Source organism: Didymella exigua, assembly GCF_010094145.1.
Source record: "Didymella exigua CBS 183.55 unplaced genomic scaffold M421scaffold_14, whole genome shotgun sequence".
NCBI classification, from domain to species: Eukaryota; Fungi; Ascomycota; class Dothideomycetes; order Pleosporales; family Didymellaceae; genus Didymella; species Didymella exigua.
In genome coordinates, this window is record NW_022984788.1 from 156,660 (window position 1) to 174,893 (window position 18,234).

The 18,234-nt window shown below is 51.8% G+C and overlaps 11 protein-coding genes across 11 annotated transcripts; 7 read left to right on the top strand and 4 right to left on the bottom strand.

The window, feature by feature from the left end:
- Positions 1 to 171: 171 nt before the first annotated feature.
- On the bottom strand, positions 172 to 2,191 carry M421DRAFT_420748 (amidohydrolase family protein). The gene has a single exon (XM_033592587.1). It carries the CDS (start codon positions 1,979 to 1,981, stop codon positions 272 to 274), a length of 1,710 nt encoding a protein of 569 aa, XP_033448460.1. The 5' UTR covers positions 1,982 to 2,191; the 3' UTR covers positions 172 to 271.
- Positions 2,192 to 2,406: 215 nt separating this feature from the next.
- On the top strand, positions 2,407 to 3,628 carry M421DRAFT_63651 (Clavaminate synthase-like protein; the record flags this gene model as incomplete). The annotated part of the gene is made up of 2 exons (XM_033596074.1): positions 2,407 to 2,976; positions 3,026 to 3,628. The coding sequence occupies 2 exons, from the start codon at positions 2,407 to 2,409 to the stop codon at positions 3,626 to 3,628; spliced, it is 1,173 nt and encodes a 390-aa protein (XP_033448461.1).
- Positions 3,629 to 5,267: 1,639 nt separating this feature from the next.
- M421DRAFT_5282 (carbohydrate esterase family 1 protein) lies at positions 5,268 to 7,365 on the top strand (the record flags this gene model as incomplete). The annotated part of the gene is made up of 2 exons (XM_033595057.1): positions 5,268 to 5,746; positions 6,432 to 7,365. The coding sequence occupies 2 exons, from the start codon at positions 5,268 to 5,270 to the stop codon at positions 7,363 to 7,365; spliced, it is 1,413 nt and encodes a 470-aa protein (XP_033448462.1).
- Positions 7,366 to 7,427: 62 nt separating this feature from the next.
- On the bottom strand, positions 7,428 to 9,227 carry M421DRAFT_63619 (cobW-domain-containing protein; the record flags this gene model as incomplete). Its single annotated transcript, XM_033596072.1, has 3 exons — positions 7,428 to 8,619; positions 8,675 to 9,075; positions 9,114 to 9,227. The coding sequence occupies 3 exons, from the start codon at positions 9,225 to 9,227 to the stop codon at positions 7,428 to 7,430; spliced, it is 1,707 nt and encodes a 568-aa protein (XP_033448463.1).
- Positions 9,228 to 10,430: 1,203 nt separating this feature from the next.
- Positions 10,431 to 11,377, top strand: M421DRAFT_156580 (uncharacterized protein). The gene has a single exon (XM_033587622.1). It carries the CDS (start codon positions 10,646 to 10,648, stop codon positions 11,201 to 11,203), a length of 558 nt encoding a protein of 185 aa, XP_033448464.1. The 5' UTR covers positions 10,431 to 10,645; the 3' UTR covers positions 11,204 to 11,377.
- A 13-nt stretch (positions 11,378 to 11,390) lies between these two features.
- M421DRAFT_420753 (uncharacterized protein) lies at positions 11,391 to 12,043 on the bottom strand (the record flags this gene model as incomplete). The annotated part of the gene is made up of 1 exon (XM_033592588.1): positions 11,391 to 12,043. A coding segment is annotated over exon 1 (275 nt), but the record flags the coding sequence as incomplete, so codon positions are not given.
- On the top strand, positions 11,971 to 12,393 carry M421DRAFT_156568 (uncharacterized protein). The gene has a single exon (XM_033587621.1). The coding sequence runs from the start codon at positions 12,066 to 12,068 to the stop codon at positions 12,285 to 12,287; it is 222 nt and encodes a 73-aa protein (XP_033448466.1). The 5' UTR covers positions 11,971 to 12,065; the 3' UTR covers positions 12,288 to 12,393.
- A 187-nt stretch (positions 12,394 to 12,580) lies between these two features.
- On the top strand, positions 12,581 to 14,266 carry M421DRAFT_101080 (uncharacterized protein; the record flags this gene model as incomplete). Its single annotated transcript, XM_033586599.1, has 2 exons — positions 12,581 to 12,707; positions 12,861 to 14,266. The coding sequence occupies 2 exons, from the start codon at positions 12,581 to 12,583 to the stop codon at positions 14,264 to 14,266; spliced, it is 1,533 nt and encodes a 510-aa protein (XP_033448467.1).
- Positions 14,267 to 14,643: 377 nt separating this feature from the next.
- M421DRAFT_92510 (uncharacterized protein) lies at positions 14,644 to 15,532 on the top strand (the record flags this gene model as incomplete). Its single annotated transcript, XM_033598040.1, has 4 exons — positions 14,644 to 14,683; positions 14,728 to 14,948; positions 14,994 to 15,064; positions 15,271 to 15,532. 4 exons carry the CDS (start codon positions 14,644 to 14,646, stop codon positions 15,530 to 15,532), a joined length of 594 nt encoding a protein of 197 aa, XP_033448468.1.
- A 275-nt stretch (positions 15,533 to 15,807) lies between these two features.
- On the top strand, positions 15,808 to 16,529 carry M421DRAFT_5285 (uncharacterized protein; the record flags this gene model as incomplete). The annotated part of the gene is made up of 3 exons (XM_033595060.1): positions 15,808 to 16,021; positions 16,068 to 16,363; positions 16,416 to 16,529. The coding sequence occupies 3 exons, from the start codon at positions 15,808 to 15,810 to the stop codon at positions 16,527 to 16,529; spliced, it is 624 nt and encodes a 207-aa protein (XP_033448469.1).
- A 368-nt stretch (positions 16,530 to 16,897) lies between these two features.
- On the bottom strand, positions 16,898 to 18,193 carry M421DRAFT_5286 (ATP-dependent RNA helicase fal1; the record flags this gene model as incomplete). Its single annotated transcript, XM_033595063.1, has 3 exons — positions 16,898 to 16,956; positions 17,005 to 17,859; positions 17,908 to 18,193. The coding sequence occupies 3 exons, from the start codon at positions 18,191 to 18,193 to the stop codon at positions 16,898 to 16,900; spliced, it is 1,200 nt and encodes a 399-aa protein (XP_033448470.1).
- Between the last annotated feature and the right edge of the window lie 41 nt (positions 18,194 to 18,234).

The window sequence follows — 18,234 nt, forward strand, 5'->3', positions numbered from 1 at the left end:
TCGCATATTGTATGTCAGGATATTAGGCGTCCCGGCTGACCCGTTATAATATAGTGTGATGCCTCAAAGATCGAAGAAGGGATGCTCAGCAATGCCATCTGCACAATATTTAGGGCAAGTCCCTTACTTTATTAGGCTGATGCGCGCCAAGTTAAGGCTGAACTTGTGGCGTTTGAGGCTGACCCCTAGCCCGTTGAAGATGGCGTCTGCGTTTTGAGGGGGTTGGACATATTCAATGCGTTTTGGTTGAAGCCTTAGCTTTATTACAAGTTTACTCTGCTGCGACTGCCATATCTGCTTGCCTCGTCGCTCCTTCCTCGACATTCGGGGGTGAGGGGTCGGTCCGACTCTCGTAGACCCTCCTGCCCTCAAACCATGTCTCCCTGACTTTCGCATTCAGCAGCTCCTCACCCTTCCATTCTGTGTCAATGACGGTGAAGTCGGCCATCTTGCCAACCTCCAAGCTGCCTACTCTCTCCTCAGCGAAGCAAGACCAGGCTGCCCCACTGGTTGCTGCACTGACGGCCTGCGCCAGCTCTAGTCTGAAGTTTCCGTTCACGGGTACATCACCCGCGTCAGGCTGCCTGGCTGATTTACGTGTCGTCGCAACATACAAATTCGGCAGAGGTGCGTACGGAGCAGTAGGTGAGTCCGTACCAACAGCTAGCACTGCACCGTGGTCTGCAAACTCGGAGTATGCAAACGCACGCTTCACCCGCTCCGGTCCAAGCAGCTTAGGCCATGCACGAAGGATTGCAGGATCCGAATGCACGGGTTGAATGCTTGCTGTTATACCTAACTGACCGAGTCTTCTTGCATCCTCAGGGGCTGTGAGCTCGAGGTGCTCGATACGATGACGCTGTCCTGGTTGGCCATGCTTCTCCAGAACATTGACAGCGTTGGTCACAGCCTGATCACCGATGGCATGCAGTGCACATTGTAGACCAGCGTCAGCTGCCTTCTTCACCACCGGGCCGAGCATCTCTGGCGTCCAAATCGGTCCTTCGAAGTGGCCGTTATTGGTATACGGCTTGGCCAGGGCTGCAGTACAAGCATCAATCACGCCATCACAGATAACCTTGATACCGACAATACGGAGATCAGGGCTTGTACTGTTGTTGAATTGCCGATTCAGTTCAATCGTACGCTCGACCTGCCGCAAGCGGTCCTCTTCCCCATCGCCAGGCAGGATGCACCAATGAGCCGCAATACGAAGAGGCAAGGAGCCACCCTTGCTTTTCCTCAGCTCGAGAACAGCCTCCCAAGCATTCTCATCCATTGCCATGTCAATGCAACTGGTAGTTCCTACGGCATGGTATGCGTCGATCGCTGCTTGCAACGCGGCTGTCTTGTCTTCCATTGGTAGGACCTCCGCAAGATACGGCCATACTATCAGCAATACGCACGCCTCAGCCAGCAAGCCCGAAGCCTTGCCGTTCGCGTCTCGCTCTATAATGCCTCCGGCTGGGGTCTCCATATCCTGTACGCCCATCTCTTTCAAAGCAGCACTGTTGCACCACACGGAGTGGATATCCTTCGAGTCGATGTAGATAGGCCGCGGGTCCAGATCATCGAGCAGGCTTGCCTTCGCCTCACCATTGGTCATACTATGCATCCAACCCATGCACAAGATCCTCTCCTTGTGTGGGTTCTCTTTTGCATACTTCGAGATCCTTGACCGGATCTCCTCCAGATCCTTGGATCCATCCAGATTGACCTTGTGAAGCGATTGTCCCAGCATCAGGAGATGCATGTGTGCATCGATGAAACTCGGCAGAATATGCCGACCTTGGAGATCCATGAGTTCGACACCACTTTCTTGATTGAAGAACTTGATCTCCGGAGCATCGTCAGATCCAATGAAAGCAATCTTGCCGTCCCGTACGACCATGGTCGAGTGCCATTGTGCGTCAGCAGTGAAAAGGCCATCATGGAAGAGGCGACCATTGGTGAAAATCTGTGTCTTGCTCTGGGCGCTCATTGTTGCGGTGTTCGAGTCGCACTGTGGAGTGAGGGGGTGTCATATCAGATCAAGACTTATCTAATACCGGTATCGGAGATCCAAAGTGCGGCCGACCGATGGTGTGCGCCGTTAGCCGCGAATCCACGCCCTGCGCCCCGCGCTCACATCTTGGCCACAGCAATTCCTTCTGCGGAGTTAGGGTACTTGTTGTGGATGCTGTGATTGCAAATTTCGATGCTACTGAGACGGAAACAAGACAAGATGAGATTACCCCACTGTAGCCTCCGGTGTACGCCGGTGAAATGAAGCTTAGCCAATCATGCGGCTTCGCGCTTATCGCTTATGACCCGCATGGTACTGACTCTTAATTATAGAGCCAGTCGTGTCATCGCTGTTGTCAAACTTGTGACCTCCTTTTGAGCTCCCTACTACAGTCATCAAACATGGCAGCAACACTTGTCGACCCAGCACCTACTCGGGACTCTACAACGTTCAAGGAGGCTCGTGAGGGTGCGGAAGCATATCTACAGGCGCGGCTTGCGGCAAAAGCTCCAGTCACAGATGAGGAGTTTCAAGTACCTGTCATTGACATTTCATCGTCCTTCTCTGGCTCGATTCTCGAACGGCAAAGAGTCGCAGCCCAAATCCAGAAGGCCTGCACAACATCCGGCTTCTTTTACATCACGAACCATGGCGTCTCTAAGGCAGCCCGCAATGGTATCTTGCACCAGGCTGAGCGCTTTGCACACCAATTGAGTCCAGAGCAGAAAGAGAAGTTACACACCAAGCACAGTAAACTGGGACTTGGATGGGAGCCAAGCGAGTACACGTCCCTGGCTGGCGATCTGGAGACCAAAGAAGGATTCAACTTCGCCTACGAAGCAGCCATGGATAGGACAGGTGGCGATGGCAAGTACACCAACCTGGATGGTACAACCAGGAATGGTAATCTCTGGCCGAAAGAAGAGGACCTGCCTGGCTTCTACGATGCTGTGAAGGAGTACTATGGCGGAGTAGGTCCAACAGTACCCATTCTCTAATTGATGAATTAATTGAAGACAGGTTCTTGACCTTGCGCGGCACCTATTTCGCCTCTTTGCGTTGTCTCTTGGCCTCGAAGAGACTTACTTCGACCCCATGACTACACACCCAGGCGGCATAGCTCGCTTACTTTACTATCCACCACCCCAAACACCACTGCCAGCGACCCTTAAATCCTCATCCGAGGAAGCCATTGGGCTCGGCGCACATACAGATTACGAGTGCTTCACCCTGCTGCTCTCCTCCTCAGTTCCGGGTCTCGAGATCCTCAAACCATCTGGGCACTGGCATATTGCTACTCCGCCGCCAGACTCCTTTATCGTCAATGTTGCGGACTTTTTGATGCGCTGGACTAATGGGCTGTACAAGAGCACCGTGCACAGGGTAGTGAACAGGGGTACCGAGGCTAGGTACAGCGTGCCATTCTTTTTCAGCGTGAACTATGATACCTCGGTCGAGACTCTACCGACTTGTCTTGCTGAGGGAGAGGAGAGTCCGTGGAAGCCGATTAAAGCTGGAGAGTATATTCTGGAGAGACTGAATGCTACAACGAAGGACGGGGCGGGGTTCTTTGGGAATGAGAACTTTGTCGATGGTAACGAGCCTAATTTGAACGCCTACTAGACGACTCATCAATCTAGGAGAAGATTATTGCTTCAACAAATTTGCTGTTCAGGCTTCCTTCCATTTCTCAAATCCGATTACGGCAAGGCGCGCTATAGTAGCGGCGTCGGCGTTAAGTCCCCGCAACTCAGATTTATCGGTCTTATTATACCAACTAATTCTCCAACTTCTCATTACAGATCTTGAAGTAGCATACTCGCGCGCTCAATATCAAAATCACCGATACATCTGCCCTTTGCATGTTCGTACAAGGGACGCAAAGCGAGATGACATCGGCTGGAGAGGTAGCGACCTGCTCTCGTTGTCGCCAAACGAAGCGGAGATTTGACAAGGCTAAACCAAGCTGTAGGCACTATGAGCGTGGAGGTATTGTTTGTACCCCCGGTGAAGACCAACAAGCCGAACGAGACCAGTCACAAGGAGTTTATGGTGGGTCTGACCTTGGGTACCCGAAACGCAACCGACCATGCATCTCGTGTGATTGATGTCATCATCTTAAGATCGAATGTGATCAGAGGGAACCCTGTCTACGTTGCTCCCGATCCGGGCTACAATGCTCGTACACGCACCGGCCCAAGCCGCCACATAACAAGCCGCCACAACGTCCACAGCAATCCAAGTCAGCTTCAGAAGAGTCGTAGAATCAGGAGATCCCTTTTTTGCTGATGGAAGACGATCATGAGTTTGTGGTCGCGACTTGGTTCCTTCGAAAGCAAGGATCGACTCATCACAGAGCCATACCATGCTCTACCTACTAGTGTCTTATAATGCCACTTTCGGGAGCAATCTCACGCTTTTGAAGTACTTCTATCGGTCATCTTCTGTCTCGCCGCATACACACTTGCTGACTCAACCATACATGTTAGAATTCTTGACTACTGCCTTCATCACCTGTATGATGTTGCTGTCTTCGAGCGGGTCTTTTTCGTCCTAGATGAATTTTGGGGACACTGGACTCAGTGAATGCAGACAGCAACGCTGGACGCTCTTATACGCTGCATGGACATTCTTGCCAGCGATAACAGGAAAGTTCTATGCTTCACCACTGGGTTCAAACAATTGCAAACGGTGTTCGCGCTCACTCTGAAGAATTATCGGCCTGGAGCTGTGCCAGACATATGTCAGTAAAGGGTTAAGACGCACTGAGTGTCAAAATTCATACGTGCAGCAAGCGACTGTGTGTAAGTATGGCGGCCAGTCATATACATCTCACTCCAACAAAGTTTGGGGGGCGGACGGACGCGGTCGCGGCATCTGTGACAGGAACAGTTACAAAAGCTCGCTTCGGCATATCCAGCCCGCTACCACCTTCCAAAAGACATTCGGACTACCGAAAATGCGAATGGTCGATCGAGAATGCAGCTGTGAAGCACGGAGTCGAATGCCGCGTTTGCGCTTGTTCGTGGCGTCGCCCTGTCTACGTTTCAAATCGCGACCAACGTCATGGCCGGCGCACATTATAACATGCCTATCGCGCTGATTGAGGAGATGTTTAATCTCGCATTATATCTTCGCATCCATATCCCTAGCAAGACCGCGTCTCTGCCAACAACACTAGGCAGATGTCACACCAACAGCACCCAACTTACTATTGAATCGACGCAAAGCATACGACATGTTGACCAACCGCCGCTCAACCATGCCTGTAAAGCATAGTCGTAGGCCTAGCTGGTATGCAGGCTCCAAAAAGACCAACTCCGCTCTCCCTACATACTCCATCGACAACACACCCAAGAGCCTCACCCCCGCAATCCTCACATGCACAACATCAAGTCTGCCTGGCTACACAATAACGCGCCTGGTTGGCGCTATCCATGGAACAGCATCTTTCACCCACAAAATTCCTTCGTCCTTCATCAAGTCGCTTTCGAGCAGCATCACCGGCTCTTGTGGTGAACCAAAGCCATTGACGCAGATTTTATACCAAGCTCGAGACCAGGCGATTGAGAGGCTGACAGCAGACGCGATCGAGAAGGGCGCGAACGCTGCTGTCGGTCTGCAGATAAGAGAGACTGAGGTGATGGGGTGTGTCGTAGTCAGTGTGAGTGCGACAGCATGTCTGGTCGAGAAAGAGAGGGACGGCGTGAAGAGGGACAGCGCGCAAGAATCTCCCTTCGGGTGAGTCCATTGGTGTTGGGAGAGAGTGGAAGAGCAGGTGGAAAGCCCAGAAGCACTATGCGGCGATGAAAGGAGCCAGAAATCGGCATTAGGATCACGCTTCAATCATTCAACGGCTGCTGGACAGCCGTTCAGACTTCAAGTCATGTATACAGCAAGTTAATTCATATCTTTGCGCACTTCCAAGGCAGCCGATGATTCGACAGTCGAAGATTCTCCATCGGCAAATAAGTCTCACGGTTGGATGCGTTTATTGAAACAAGCGACGGGCTCCAGAAGCCTTGTTGAGCCGTCAACGAACAGCTTGAAATAGCAAAGGAAAGATCTGCGAAAGATCTGAAGACGACGAGGATTGTGTAGAGCACCATGGGGGCCGGAAGAATTGCAAGGGCAAGTTCATCAGGAGCGCCTCCTCCGTTCCCGAACAGGCAAGAACCAACCGGTGCCACGCGGAACAGAACAACAAACACACATCTTCAACCATCCACCCCGAAATAAGCCTTACCTCTTTAAGTCACGGAACGGTGAAATGACACTCAGGTACAGCCGAACGCATATTATATCTCGCCAAAGCCTAACGTACATCACGGCTCCAGCATGGTCTTGCCGTTAGTGCTCGCCGCTCGCCCGGTTGAAGACGAGTATAAGAACGAAGTGTCGAGCCTGTGGCGCTACACTGCAGCAGAGCTATCATCACTATGTTCTTCAAATCCTTCGGTCTGCTGCTCACAGCAGCGCATACTGCACACTCCCTCAGTTCCAACCTGACTCAAGTTTTCGACTTTGGGCCCAATCCACGGAATGTTACCGGCTACATCTACGTGCCGGCCAATCTTCCCAAGAACGCACCAATCCTCGTTGCACCTCATTGGTGCCACGGTACTGCTCAAGATGTCTTCAACTACCGCTCTTGGGCATCTGCAGGTGATCAATACGGCTTCATCTCGATCTACCCGGACACTCCTAGTGCCACGGACCAATGCTGGGATGTTTCAAGCAAGCAATCACTTACGCACAACGGTGGCGGTGATGCACTGGGCATTGTGTCGCTGGTCAAGTATGTCATCAAGAAGTACGACGCCGACGCCTCTCGAGTCTTCGTCACAGGCACAAGTTCCGGTGCCATGATGACAAATGTGCTGCTCGGCAGCTATCCGGATTTGTTTGCTGCAGGCAGTGCATGGGCGGGTGTCGCATTCGGATGCTTCGCGGGTGATGGCTACGGTGTGTGGAGCGATGCGTGTGCGACAGGCAAGATCATCAAGACTGGACCAGAGTGGGCGAAGATTGTCAAGAATGCGTACCCAGGGTACAACGGATTCAGGCCGAAGCTGCAGGTCTTACACGGATTGAACGATACAATCCTGTATCCTCAGAATTTGCAGGAAGAGATCAAGGAGTGGACAAGTGTGTTTGGCATCAGTGACAAGCCTAAAGAGGTCACTCCCAACACCCCGCTGCCAGGCTGGACGAAGTACACATATGGCAAGACTGGGAAATTTGAGGCATATAGTGCTGCGGGAGTCGACCACAACATCCCTAACCAGGATGACTTGGTGCTCAACTACTTCGACCTCAAGTGCAGAGGCAAAAAGTGCTACTCCAGGCGGAGTGGCTAAACACTGACAACTGGTTCGTTATTTTGCTTTGAATAGAACGCAACCATAAGATATGGCGATCCTCAATGGTGATGATGTCCCTCGTGATCATGATCGTCTTCTTCCACCGATGCCCACTCAGCCCAGTAACCATCATCCCACAACTCCTGCAGCTTCTCTTGCTTGACCTCCGCATCGGTCTTCCCATCAAACATGACCTTCTCCCACTTCCTCATCTCCGCCCTGCTCAGAAGACACGCGTCGAGCATCTTCGTCAAGCCCTCGACGTCCAAGCCCTCACCAATAAAGACTAGCTCCTGTCTTCGATCGCCCCACTCGCCTTCGAAGTCCTTTCGAATAGCGGCCACAGTTTCGGCATCCGCATTCCAGTCTTCCTCAGGCATGCAGCAGAACCACGCCATCTCAGAGCCGAGGGTGAGCATGGCACCGGCGGTCGACCAAGAGCCCATCTGGAAGGGGCGGGTCGCGAGCCAGAAGATGCCCTTGCTGCGGTGCAGACCGGCGAAGTAAGGTGAAGCTTTCTTGCTTGCAAGGATCTCTTTGTCGGACATGGGAGGCTTGTCCTCGCCGCCGTCGGTTATCTTGTCGGAGTCGGACCCTGCCGAGGCCGTGTCCTCGTCGGATGCGGAGCCGGCGCTGCTTGCATTATTATCATCATCCTCACCCTCGTCTTCATCTTCGTCTTCCTCCTCGTCGTCTTCAGGCTCTTCTTGAAGCAGGATGAACTTTCCCTCGATAAGGCGGTAGAGTTTGAGAGGATCGAAGGGGCGACGAGCGCGGTAGACAAAACTACCAATGCCGTACTCGAGGGTCTCTGGCTTGGGCGCTACGCGTTTTCTGCCCTGGACATCCATGACGGTCATCTCGTGCAGACTCCTCAGCCAACCCGGGCTGGCGACTGCTTCGGCGAAGTTGAAGACACCCGTATTTAGCATCTCTTTGACATCGACCTTGGAGAACTTCGACTCGATGATCTTTGCTGTGGGGTTCAGTGTCTTGACATATGCTCTGACTCTGCCTAGTGTCGACTTGTCGACAGCATCAATCTTGTTGATGATGATCACGTTGGCGAATTCGATTTGGTCGGCGAAGAGGTCGGAGATGGTGCGTTGGTCTTCGTCTGGTACTTCTTCGCGGCCGAAGCGGTCTTGGAGGAATTCAGCGGTATCGAACTCGGAGAAGAAACGGAAGGCATCGACGACTGTGACCATGGTGTCGACGCTGGCAATTGTCTTTAGACCACCAAGCTTCGCTCTGAGAAAGACGTGAGCTTTCGATTCCAGAGGTCATCTCAATTAGAGAAACTTACACTTTGGCAAAGATCTCCTTCTCCTCAGTCTCCATCCCCTCGGCATCAATCATAGCCTCAGTGAGTTCCGTAGTGAATGTCTCCGCCACTTGCTGGGGCTCGCTGATACCAGAGCTCTCGATAACGACGTGATCAAATCCAGCGTCACTCCAGGCTAGCCTTGCCAATTCAGTGAGCAAATCAGATCGAAGCGTGCAGCAGATGCACCCGTTCTGCATTTGTATAACCTTCTCCTTGATACGGATCTCCCCATCGTCTTTCTTGCTTCTTGATTCCGTCGATCGTGTTACGAGATTGGCATCGACATTGACGGCTGCCATATCGTTCACTATCACGGCGATGCGCAAACCATGGTCCGGTGACTGGAGGATGTGACGAAGAAGGGTTGTTTTCCCACTGCCCTGCTAGGTGTTAGATCATGAGAAAGGTTGACGCAAACGCTGCTTGCCAGAAACCCTGAGAGGACTGTCACAGGCAGTGGCCCGACCCTTGCTCTCTTATCTTGAGCTTTTGGCTTAGAGCCACCAGTCTTTCTTCGCTTTGAGGGTGCCATTGTGGTTTTTGGAAGTAGGTTTGTCACCAGAAAATGTCAGTGAGATGTTCCAGAAGCCTTTCATGCAAATTATAGCACCTTGTTGTCATTTATAGTTTCCAGCTCGCCGTTGTGCGCCCGTCCAATTGAGCACCTCGATGGCTAGGTCGCATCATCACGAAACAATGGCACATCATTGGCCGAGTGCTCATTCAACTCAGTCAAAAGGGTCAACAGAATACTCTTAAATGCGCTAGATGGATAGATGGAGTAAAAGAGGATAAGAAGAGTCCTTGCGGACGAATCCAATGTGGGGTTGGCATGGGCCAGCTAGCGGGCAAGCGTATACAGAACTTTGCTTTGACGACACAGAAGAAGCGACCATGGGTAGAAGGTAATGGATGTGAAAACAACGCCGCAAATTTTTTTTAGGTGTTCAAGCTGAATTGATGGCGGGTTTCAATCGAGGATTGAGCTTCGAGGAAGTCGTGACAGTGACGAGGGGCGGAGTTTTAACACAATAACCTGTCCAGTCTGATTATAAGAGATAATTGACTTGCATCTGAGCTTACATATCTCGAGCTAATTCTGCAAATTGTCAGAGTTGTGGGCTTGCACCAGACGCCCATATACACTTGTGGTCATGGGAAGATCGCTGGTCTGCGACTAAGGCTGTCGTAAGAATCATTGTGCGACGTTCGAGATCAAGCCATTTTAATGATGGTATTCCTCGTCCTGTGTCGAAAAGTAATGTTGATGAACCCTCGGCGGAAGATTGACGTTTGATGATCGACGGACAGAACAAGTCGCGGTGGAAAGAAGAGCGTCGCACTTGCTAGCGCCGGTGACGTCACCCACTCAATTATTCTTTGGGGTCTTTGAACATTCCAATTTTTGCCTATCAACGTGGGTTCTCCCTTCCCCTGCAGATCTCGACTGCTCTGAGTATCGTTTTTTGTTTCCTTCTTGTTTGATTGCCTGCAAATCAAACCCATGACAAGAGCTGCCATTGTTTCTGGGTCTCCTCGCTTTCCGTTGGCCGTGTCCCCTGCTCTACTGGCTTCTTGGCCAGGTCACCACTCGCTATTCCCCTGCTCTGGTTGCAGGATATCGACTGGACTCGCCCCCTGCCCCTCACCGCCAGCAATCTGGAGTGGGCCCCAGATCGCTAAATTGATCCATGCGATCACCGACGATCTACGCAAGGCCGCGTGCATCTCTGGGCAAGCCAAGCAGACAAGTCGGCGCACATTTACAACTCCAAACATAGCGCCTCCTTTGTGGGCTCTGATAACACAAATAACATCCGGCATTTTGATGTTTCTGACCTGTTTCTGAATAGTTTGAGGCTCCGAGCCATATTCAGCCTCATGATGGAATGATAAGTAAGCCCTACTAAGGTTTCGATTCAGCCTGGCCCTCAAGTTTGTTTTCGTCCCATGCACGCCCAGCACTCGGCCATTCTCAAAACGTCATCCGAGGCGAACCATCGACGGGTCGTGGGTATACCCGGTCGATGTCTCTTGAGGATGCTTGGTGTTGTCGTGGTTGCCTCTAGGCGGTACCAGATAATTGGTCGAGGAAGGGTCACAGCATTGATTGTGGGTTTGCGGACCGTGGGACGCCAGACGTCACACGCAGCTCGAGGCTGGTATATATTGATCAACGGATCTGCTCAACAGAGTCATCTTCAACTTCGCAAGTCGCTCAATCTACTACATCAGGCACTGCATCCCCATTCTCCCTTACGACAATATCAAAAACATCACTCTCACCATCGACCACCACAGAAGATTAATATGCGCTTTGCAATCATCATTGCGTCAGTCATCGCAGGACTTGCCACGGCACTGCCAGACCCAACACCTCAAGGGTACACCGGGCCCTGCTCCAAAGATAATTGCGGCGTCAATGGCCTCCAGTGTCGAAGCTTGTGTGTCCCATGGCCTTCCACAGATCCTGACTTGAGGAAAGGCTGCACATGTAGCTCTGGCTGAGCAGTAGATTAAACGGTGAGTAGGCATACCTTTTTCTTAGTTTGTACAGTGGCTGATACCTTAAAAGCCAACGTGGGCATCGAATTTAGCGTCAATCAGCATCTATAATAGAGTCAAATAACGGGTATTATAAATTATTGAACGCAAACAGCACAGGTCTGCTCATGAACACCCAATCGTCGTTACGCTCACTCCCATTGTCCCCATCTAACTTATCATAGTCTACTGAACTTACAGTGTGCCTGATATGCAGTCTGTCGATAAGAGTTCCATGGAGCTTCAGCGATGGTTGTGCTTTAGAGGTGGCTTTGCTCCTACCTCGTTACGCTTAGTGCGATCTGTGTCCAATTCAACCGCCGCGGCCTTTGCGGCATCCCTTTTCCTTCTTCGCTCCTATTTACAAGTATCCTTACGACACCGACACGGGTTCTCATCATTGAACCATGTTTTGTTATAGAACAAGGTGATCTGATCACCGGGCTCTGAATCCTCTGTTGCCACTATGACAACGATGCGATGATGCATTCCGTAACGCATCTGCACGGCTTTGGTATTGGGTTCGCATGAATGGTTCGTGGGACGGAAGACAGGCCCTCTCCTGGTTGCGTGAAGCCGACATGTGAGCTGCGGTAATGGAATGTCAGGAACACGTGGGCCAGCATTGATCGCCATGTTGTAGCTAGCCAGGTCGTCGTTTTAGTCGCCAAAGAAAGGAGCGATCAGACCTGTGTACTCATCGAAATGCGTACCTTCTGGGATAGACTTCCTCGCATACAAAACCGAAGCCACTCTGGCGGCTGTTCCAAATGCAGATGTTGTTGTGCCAGAAGCCGAGGGCTCGACTCATCCACCCAGACAATGCATGGTCAAGTCCTGTCTTGCCGGGCGTGTCAGGGTCGTCACACTCGGCGCAGGACTCGCATATACTCCTGCATCCGATCAAGTCGTTCACCATACGGTGCGGCCAATCGCTCCTGCTCGAATCTTTTGGCAACTTAGGACCGTCTTGCCACGCCTGTTCTTATGTGTCGTTGTGCAACAGGAGCGTACTGTAAAACGTTTTTCCATCAATGATTTGGGGTAGTTATCTGGCTTGTGAAATACCGTGCTTTTGATACTCAACAAATCTATCCTGAGTATACTCTGGGTAGTATTCTTCCATCTCGCGCAGTATGTCGAAGATAGCTTTGCTCTGAGTCACCATTGTGCCAATTGATGGCTGCCCGGATGCGTGGTATGCGTCGTGATGATCAGATGTGTTGGACTCAGTTCAGTGTAAGCGGGCGATAGTTGGATTATAAGATCGTGCAAAAATAGAGGTCATCCCGTGAGCTCTTCTCCACGGTTACCTGTAATAGACTGTGATGTAGGCCCTTCATGCTCTTCGTCGCTGAGCTTTGTTCGATTGTTCGTCTCAAGGGCACTGTGCAAGACAGCGCTTCAGACATTGCAGCGCGCGAAGCAGAGTTGTATCCCGTTGTTATTGATCTCTTCGCCTCGCGTCGTAGAGTAAATGGCAGGCGCGTAGCCTTATCGATAGCTACCTACCGGTAGCGTAACCGAGGCGCTTCCAGGCATCACCATCGTCAACCATCACTCCAACCCCGCAAACCCTCAAATACTCATAGATCCAACATGGCAAATGACAACAACGAAGACCCTCAACGAAAACCGGGTCGCCCCGAAGACAACCCCTTCATCGCCTTTCGCCGTTACGCCGACTCGCAAGTGTCATCGCTGCTGAACACCATCTTCACGCTTCCCGCCCAAATCGCCAACTACAATAACGCGCACCATGCGCGAGAACAATGTTTGTTTGGGAAAGCAGATCCCAAGAAATGCGAGGAGTTGCAAGCTCTAGAGTCGCATAGCGAGAAGCTTCGTCGTGAAGGGACAGAATCGTACCGTGCTGGTGACGTGCATGCGGTTCTCATGAAGGGCGAACAGCTCATGGTGTTGGAACAGCAGGCTGGCGAATTGAGGAGGGCTATTTTGAACGATGCAGAGGATTCGAGGCGTAATTCACACCAACAGAAGCAGCTGGTGGAGAAAGTAGGCAACAAGAGAGGGCAAGAGTGGTCAGATAGCTGGGACTGGCCAGAGCCGACTTGTGAAGACGATGTCGATGACAATGGGTTTGCCAGATGGCTCGAGAGTCGTGCAAAGAGAGCCGGTGGCGAGCTCGAACGAATGTTTACAAGATTGGAAGAGGACGCAAGCAAGGTGTTCGGCAAGGAAATTGAGGAGCTGCATCGGCACTGGGCCGCCCGCTACGATGACACACATCGGCACGAAGATGCACAAACTCGCAATTGGTCCCGGTCGTGGTCATGGCAGTGGCTACCACCAGGAGATGCACCGAAGCACGGAGATTCGAATGCTACGAGAAACCCATACTCTCCCTCAACACTGGAAGCGGACGAGCGAACTAAACACATGGGCAGCCTGTGGCGCAACGCATTTGAAGATCTTATGCGTACTACGCAAGAGAATCCGCTGTTATCAGATGCGCAGAACTCGGACTTCGATCAGATGGGGTTATGTCCTCTGCGAGAGTACGCGAAAGAGCTTAAGCAGCTGGAAGAAAGCAATAAGAGGGAGTCAACACGAAATATCACACACGACGAACCGAGCTACGAGTACGCCCACGATCATGAGGATCAGCACGATGACCCACCAACGCCAAAGCCTCAGCAGAGTACACTTGCAGGGAATCCATCAGCAGCGCATCCCAATACAGAAACTGAGCTAGACGCTTATGAGCGACTGCTCACGACACAAGCCAACCCTTCGCCGTTGAGCTCTGAGAGTAAGCCGACTGTCCTCTCCACACTGACAACCACGGAACGCATGACTGCAACTGACGGCACCATCACTACCAAGGTTGTCCTGAAGAAGCGATTTGCAGACGGTAGCGAGCAAAGCTCCGAAACGATTCACACTCAGCGGGGCGAAGATGCCCACCAGACTGAGGGCCCATGGAGGGCAATGCAGAGCACACAATCGGCGCTGGATCAAAACCGGAAACCTCAGAAGAAAAGCGGCTGGTTCTGGTCGAACTAAATATGGGGGGCTATCTTTCATGTTGGCGTTGTTGGGTTTTACAGGCGTTGGCAAGCGACATACCCCTCTCAATCGTTCAATCGACACATTTGTTCAGAACAACAACTCCATTCCGTGAAAGGCCGAATAATCACTTTTCAAGCAGTGTTTGTCGCGCAATCACCGCGCATATATAGCTCGCTGTAGCGAAGGGTCTCTATTATGTCGTAGTTCGACTTCCAGTCTCCAAGCATTGATGTCGGGCCCTCTACGAAGCTGACTGTCACTCGAGCACTCCGACTCATCATCTACGATTATCTTCCTAGCAAGATCACCACACCACTCCTCTTTACACTGCGGATCCGATTGAATCTCCCTACTGAGCTACGGTGGATAGCATGCGTCATGTTGGCCATACTGTCAGAGACGACGTCGATGGTCTCCACGCAACCGCCGCCAGGGAGCTCTATGCGCACTCACAGGGGCGGCTGGCGCCCCGGGCTTCATATGGTTCCGCGAAACTCAGGTATTGAGAGCCTTTGGACAAATCTACCACACTTTTCCCATTCATTCGCTCGGCATTCGCACGAAGATCAGCAATGGGGACAGTGGCGTTGACGAAGTCGATCAAGCGCCAACATCTGAACCAGAATTCGATAGCGATACTTGGGATGCAGAGCGATGGCGCAACCGGCACAAGCATGTAAGTGGCCACGCACAGTATGCGATTCTTAAAAAATCGTCAAAGCGGACACGCCATTTAAGCACCACGAAGCCCGATGCTACAGCCAATCCACTAAGCGGCGCAACACCACAATAGTAAGTTCGTCGATTCGACCGCCCACTAGTCGCTCTTGCCATCGGCGGCCAGTCGCTCTTGCTACAAATCACGTACACGAAGTGCAAATGGACTTCTGAAAAGTACACTCAGCTCAGTCCCCCGAAAATGCATGCAGGTTCAGGAGAATCCTGGCTTCGTCGTGTTGCCAAAGGGAAATTGGTATCGTCATATATCTCCCTTCCAGTATTTGTTCGAATGATCAGATCTTCCAACGACCACCAACAGAGCAGCATTATGGTCAGGAATTTGAGCAATACATTGGTACTTACAAGGTGCCGCGAAATGCAACGGACTTCGTCCGCGATGTGGCAGCGTCAGACCAAGCCACAGTCGAGCAGTCCTCGACATCGTCGGAGATGCTGGGGGTGAAAACGGAGTTCGTTAATGACACTCTTACTGAACAGCACATAGCTACACGCCAGCGAGAGGAGGGTACATGCAGATGATTATGGCGCAATTTCGAAGGACAAGCCCCTGATTTGCTTGACCACATAGATATGTACATTCTAACACTTTGCGCGGATGGCGCTCGTGTTCAGCTTTACGGAGTAGCCTTGGTCATTGAACTGAATACTTTCTCCGCAGCCTATACGACGATGACGTCGCATTACCCGATTATCCCATGTGGAGGGCCTTATATATAGTTCAATACTGCCCCTTCGCATGCAATGGACCGATTCGACCAGCTTGCGTCTCCTCACCTACCGATCTGGGTTCCACAATGCCAAATCTCATCTTCTTGCGTCTCAAAGTCTTCCTCTTGTTGGTCGCAGTTGTATTGGCGTCTGAAATCACGTCCTTCACTGACGCCAAATGCACACGCTCATGGCGTGCGCTCAACACCGTCAACGGATACCCGGATGGGCTGTGCAAACCTCTCAACGTGGCACAAGGCCAAAGCTTCCAGGTTCAAGAGCTGGATCGAGGCTGTGCAGGTATGTTTCGAATTATTGCTGAGTGGAGTGGGCCTGATTTGCGCAGTGACTTTGTACGGCGAAAATGAGGGCCCATTAGTGTGCTCGAGTGCGATCAAGATCGTCGGCCACCTCGCTACCTGCTATGACTCGTCATGGGTGTATTACTCGATCGACGGCTGTTTGCCGCCCACCTCTTCGAGCGCAAAAGTGCCTTCGACCAAACCAACGGCAATCGGTCCCCCTGCAACGAAAAGCGCAAGCGCGACGCCGGAGCCAAACGACCACACAGAAGTCATCATTGGATTCTCAGTCGCAGGACTATCATGTGTCATCCTGAGTCTCACCGGAGCGTTGCTCATTGTGCGCCGACGACGAAGAGCCCCTTCTGCAGACGACACGCATGAGCTCTCAGAGGATCAAGCGCGTGCAGAATCAGACGCAGCTGCGGAGAAACAACATCCTAAAGAATTGTGGGGCGATCATGCGGCGGTCGAGATTGGGCGAAATAGTCGGTTCGAAGGGTTGATGCGGGAATCGCGGCCTGTAAGAGGGGTGAATCCTTTGATACAAGTCCATTGTGTCCCATGAACAGACAACGTAGTCAACATGATCGTAGCCAAGTGTTAGTGTATGACGAAGAGATAATCTGTTGAACGGAGTGTCGTTTTCGTGGATCGTCTGTCAATTTGGTACTGCTCAAGGCATTTGGGTCAGCTGACTTCACGCTGCTTTGGTAGCACGCTAACTTACTGAACGGCTATAGAGCCCTTTCCTCCACCCTCACTTCTGCGAACCTGCATTTTTTCTCATTTCGTCAAACTTTTTCGAACACCGTCAACGCCAGGTCTGACCCCAATCTTGCAAACCATAGGATGATGTGGCTAGTATTTGGGCTTAAGCCAGAAGATCGGCAACGTTCATGGGCATCTCATCAATCTGTGTAGAGTAGTACACTGCATGTTGTTAGCGATGCTTTCATCGTTTCAACATATTTGACTTACACTCTATGTCGCGGAGAATGCGGACATCGTCCTGGGTGACGAAGTTGATGGCGACACCCTTGCGTCCAAATCGACCGGAACGGCCGATTCTGTGTATATAGTTCTCACGGTTAGAAGGCAGATCATAGTTGATGACCAAAGACACCTGCTGAACGTCGATACCACGAGCCCAGACATCGGTCGAGATCAGCACACGTGAATTTGCCTGACGGAAATCCTGCATAATACTGTCACGCTCTCTCTGAGGCATGTCTCCGTGCATTGACGAGACTGTGAAGTTGGCCTCACGCATCTTGTCTGTCAGCCAGTCGACCTTTCGGCGTGTGTTGCAGAAGATGACGGCTTGTGTGATGGTGAGTGTGTCGTAAAGATCGCATAGGGTGTCAAACTTCCACTCCTCCTTCTCAATAGCGATGAAGTACTGCTTCAAGCCTTCCAGAGTCAACTCGTCACGCTTGACGAGAATGCGAACGGGATCGGTCATGAACTTGGTGGTCATCTCCAAAACATCGTAAGGGAGTGTGGCAGAGACCACGACGACCTGTGTCGCAGGAGGCAGGTAGCGGTATACGTCGTAGATCTGCTCGCGGAAACCACGGTTGAGGAGCTCGTCGGCCTCATCGAGAACGAGCATCTTAATGTTGCGCGTGCGCAAGTTGCGGCGACGAATCATATCTGCAACACGTCCGGGTGTCCCAGACACAACGTGCTGGCCATAGTCGAGCTTGCGGATATCCTCGCCAACGTTTGTGCCTCCAATACAGGCGTGGCACTGCACGTTCATGTAGTCGCCTAGACCCATGATGACCGATTGGATCTGGGTCGCAAGTTCGCGAGTGGGTGAGAGAACAAGCGCTATCACGCGTGAGTTACAGCTTGCCATACGTATGAATCACCGCGTACCCTGTGTCTCGCGCACTGCTGTGTCGATAACCTGGAGGATCGAGATGGAGAAGGTCGCGGTCTTTCCCGTTCCAGACTGCGCCTGCGCAATGGTGTCGCGACCTTTGCAGACCTGCACAATTGCACGTGACTGCACAGCTGAGGGCGATTCGTATCCGTAGGCGTAAATACCGCGCAGAAGGTTTTCTTTCAGGTGCATGGCCTCAAAGGTAGGGGCCACCGTGACCTCCTTGGAGGTGGAGAATTCCATCTTGTCGTCCGCATTTCGATCGATTCCGTCCGCCATACTGTCGGTCGTGTACGTGTTAATTTGCTTCGGGGTCGGTG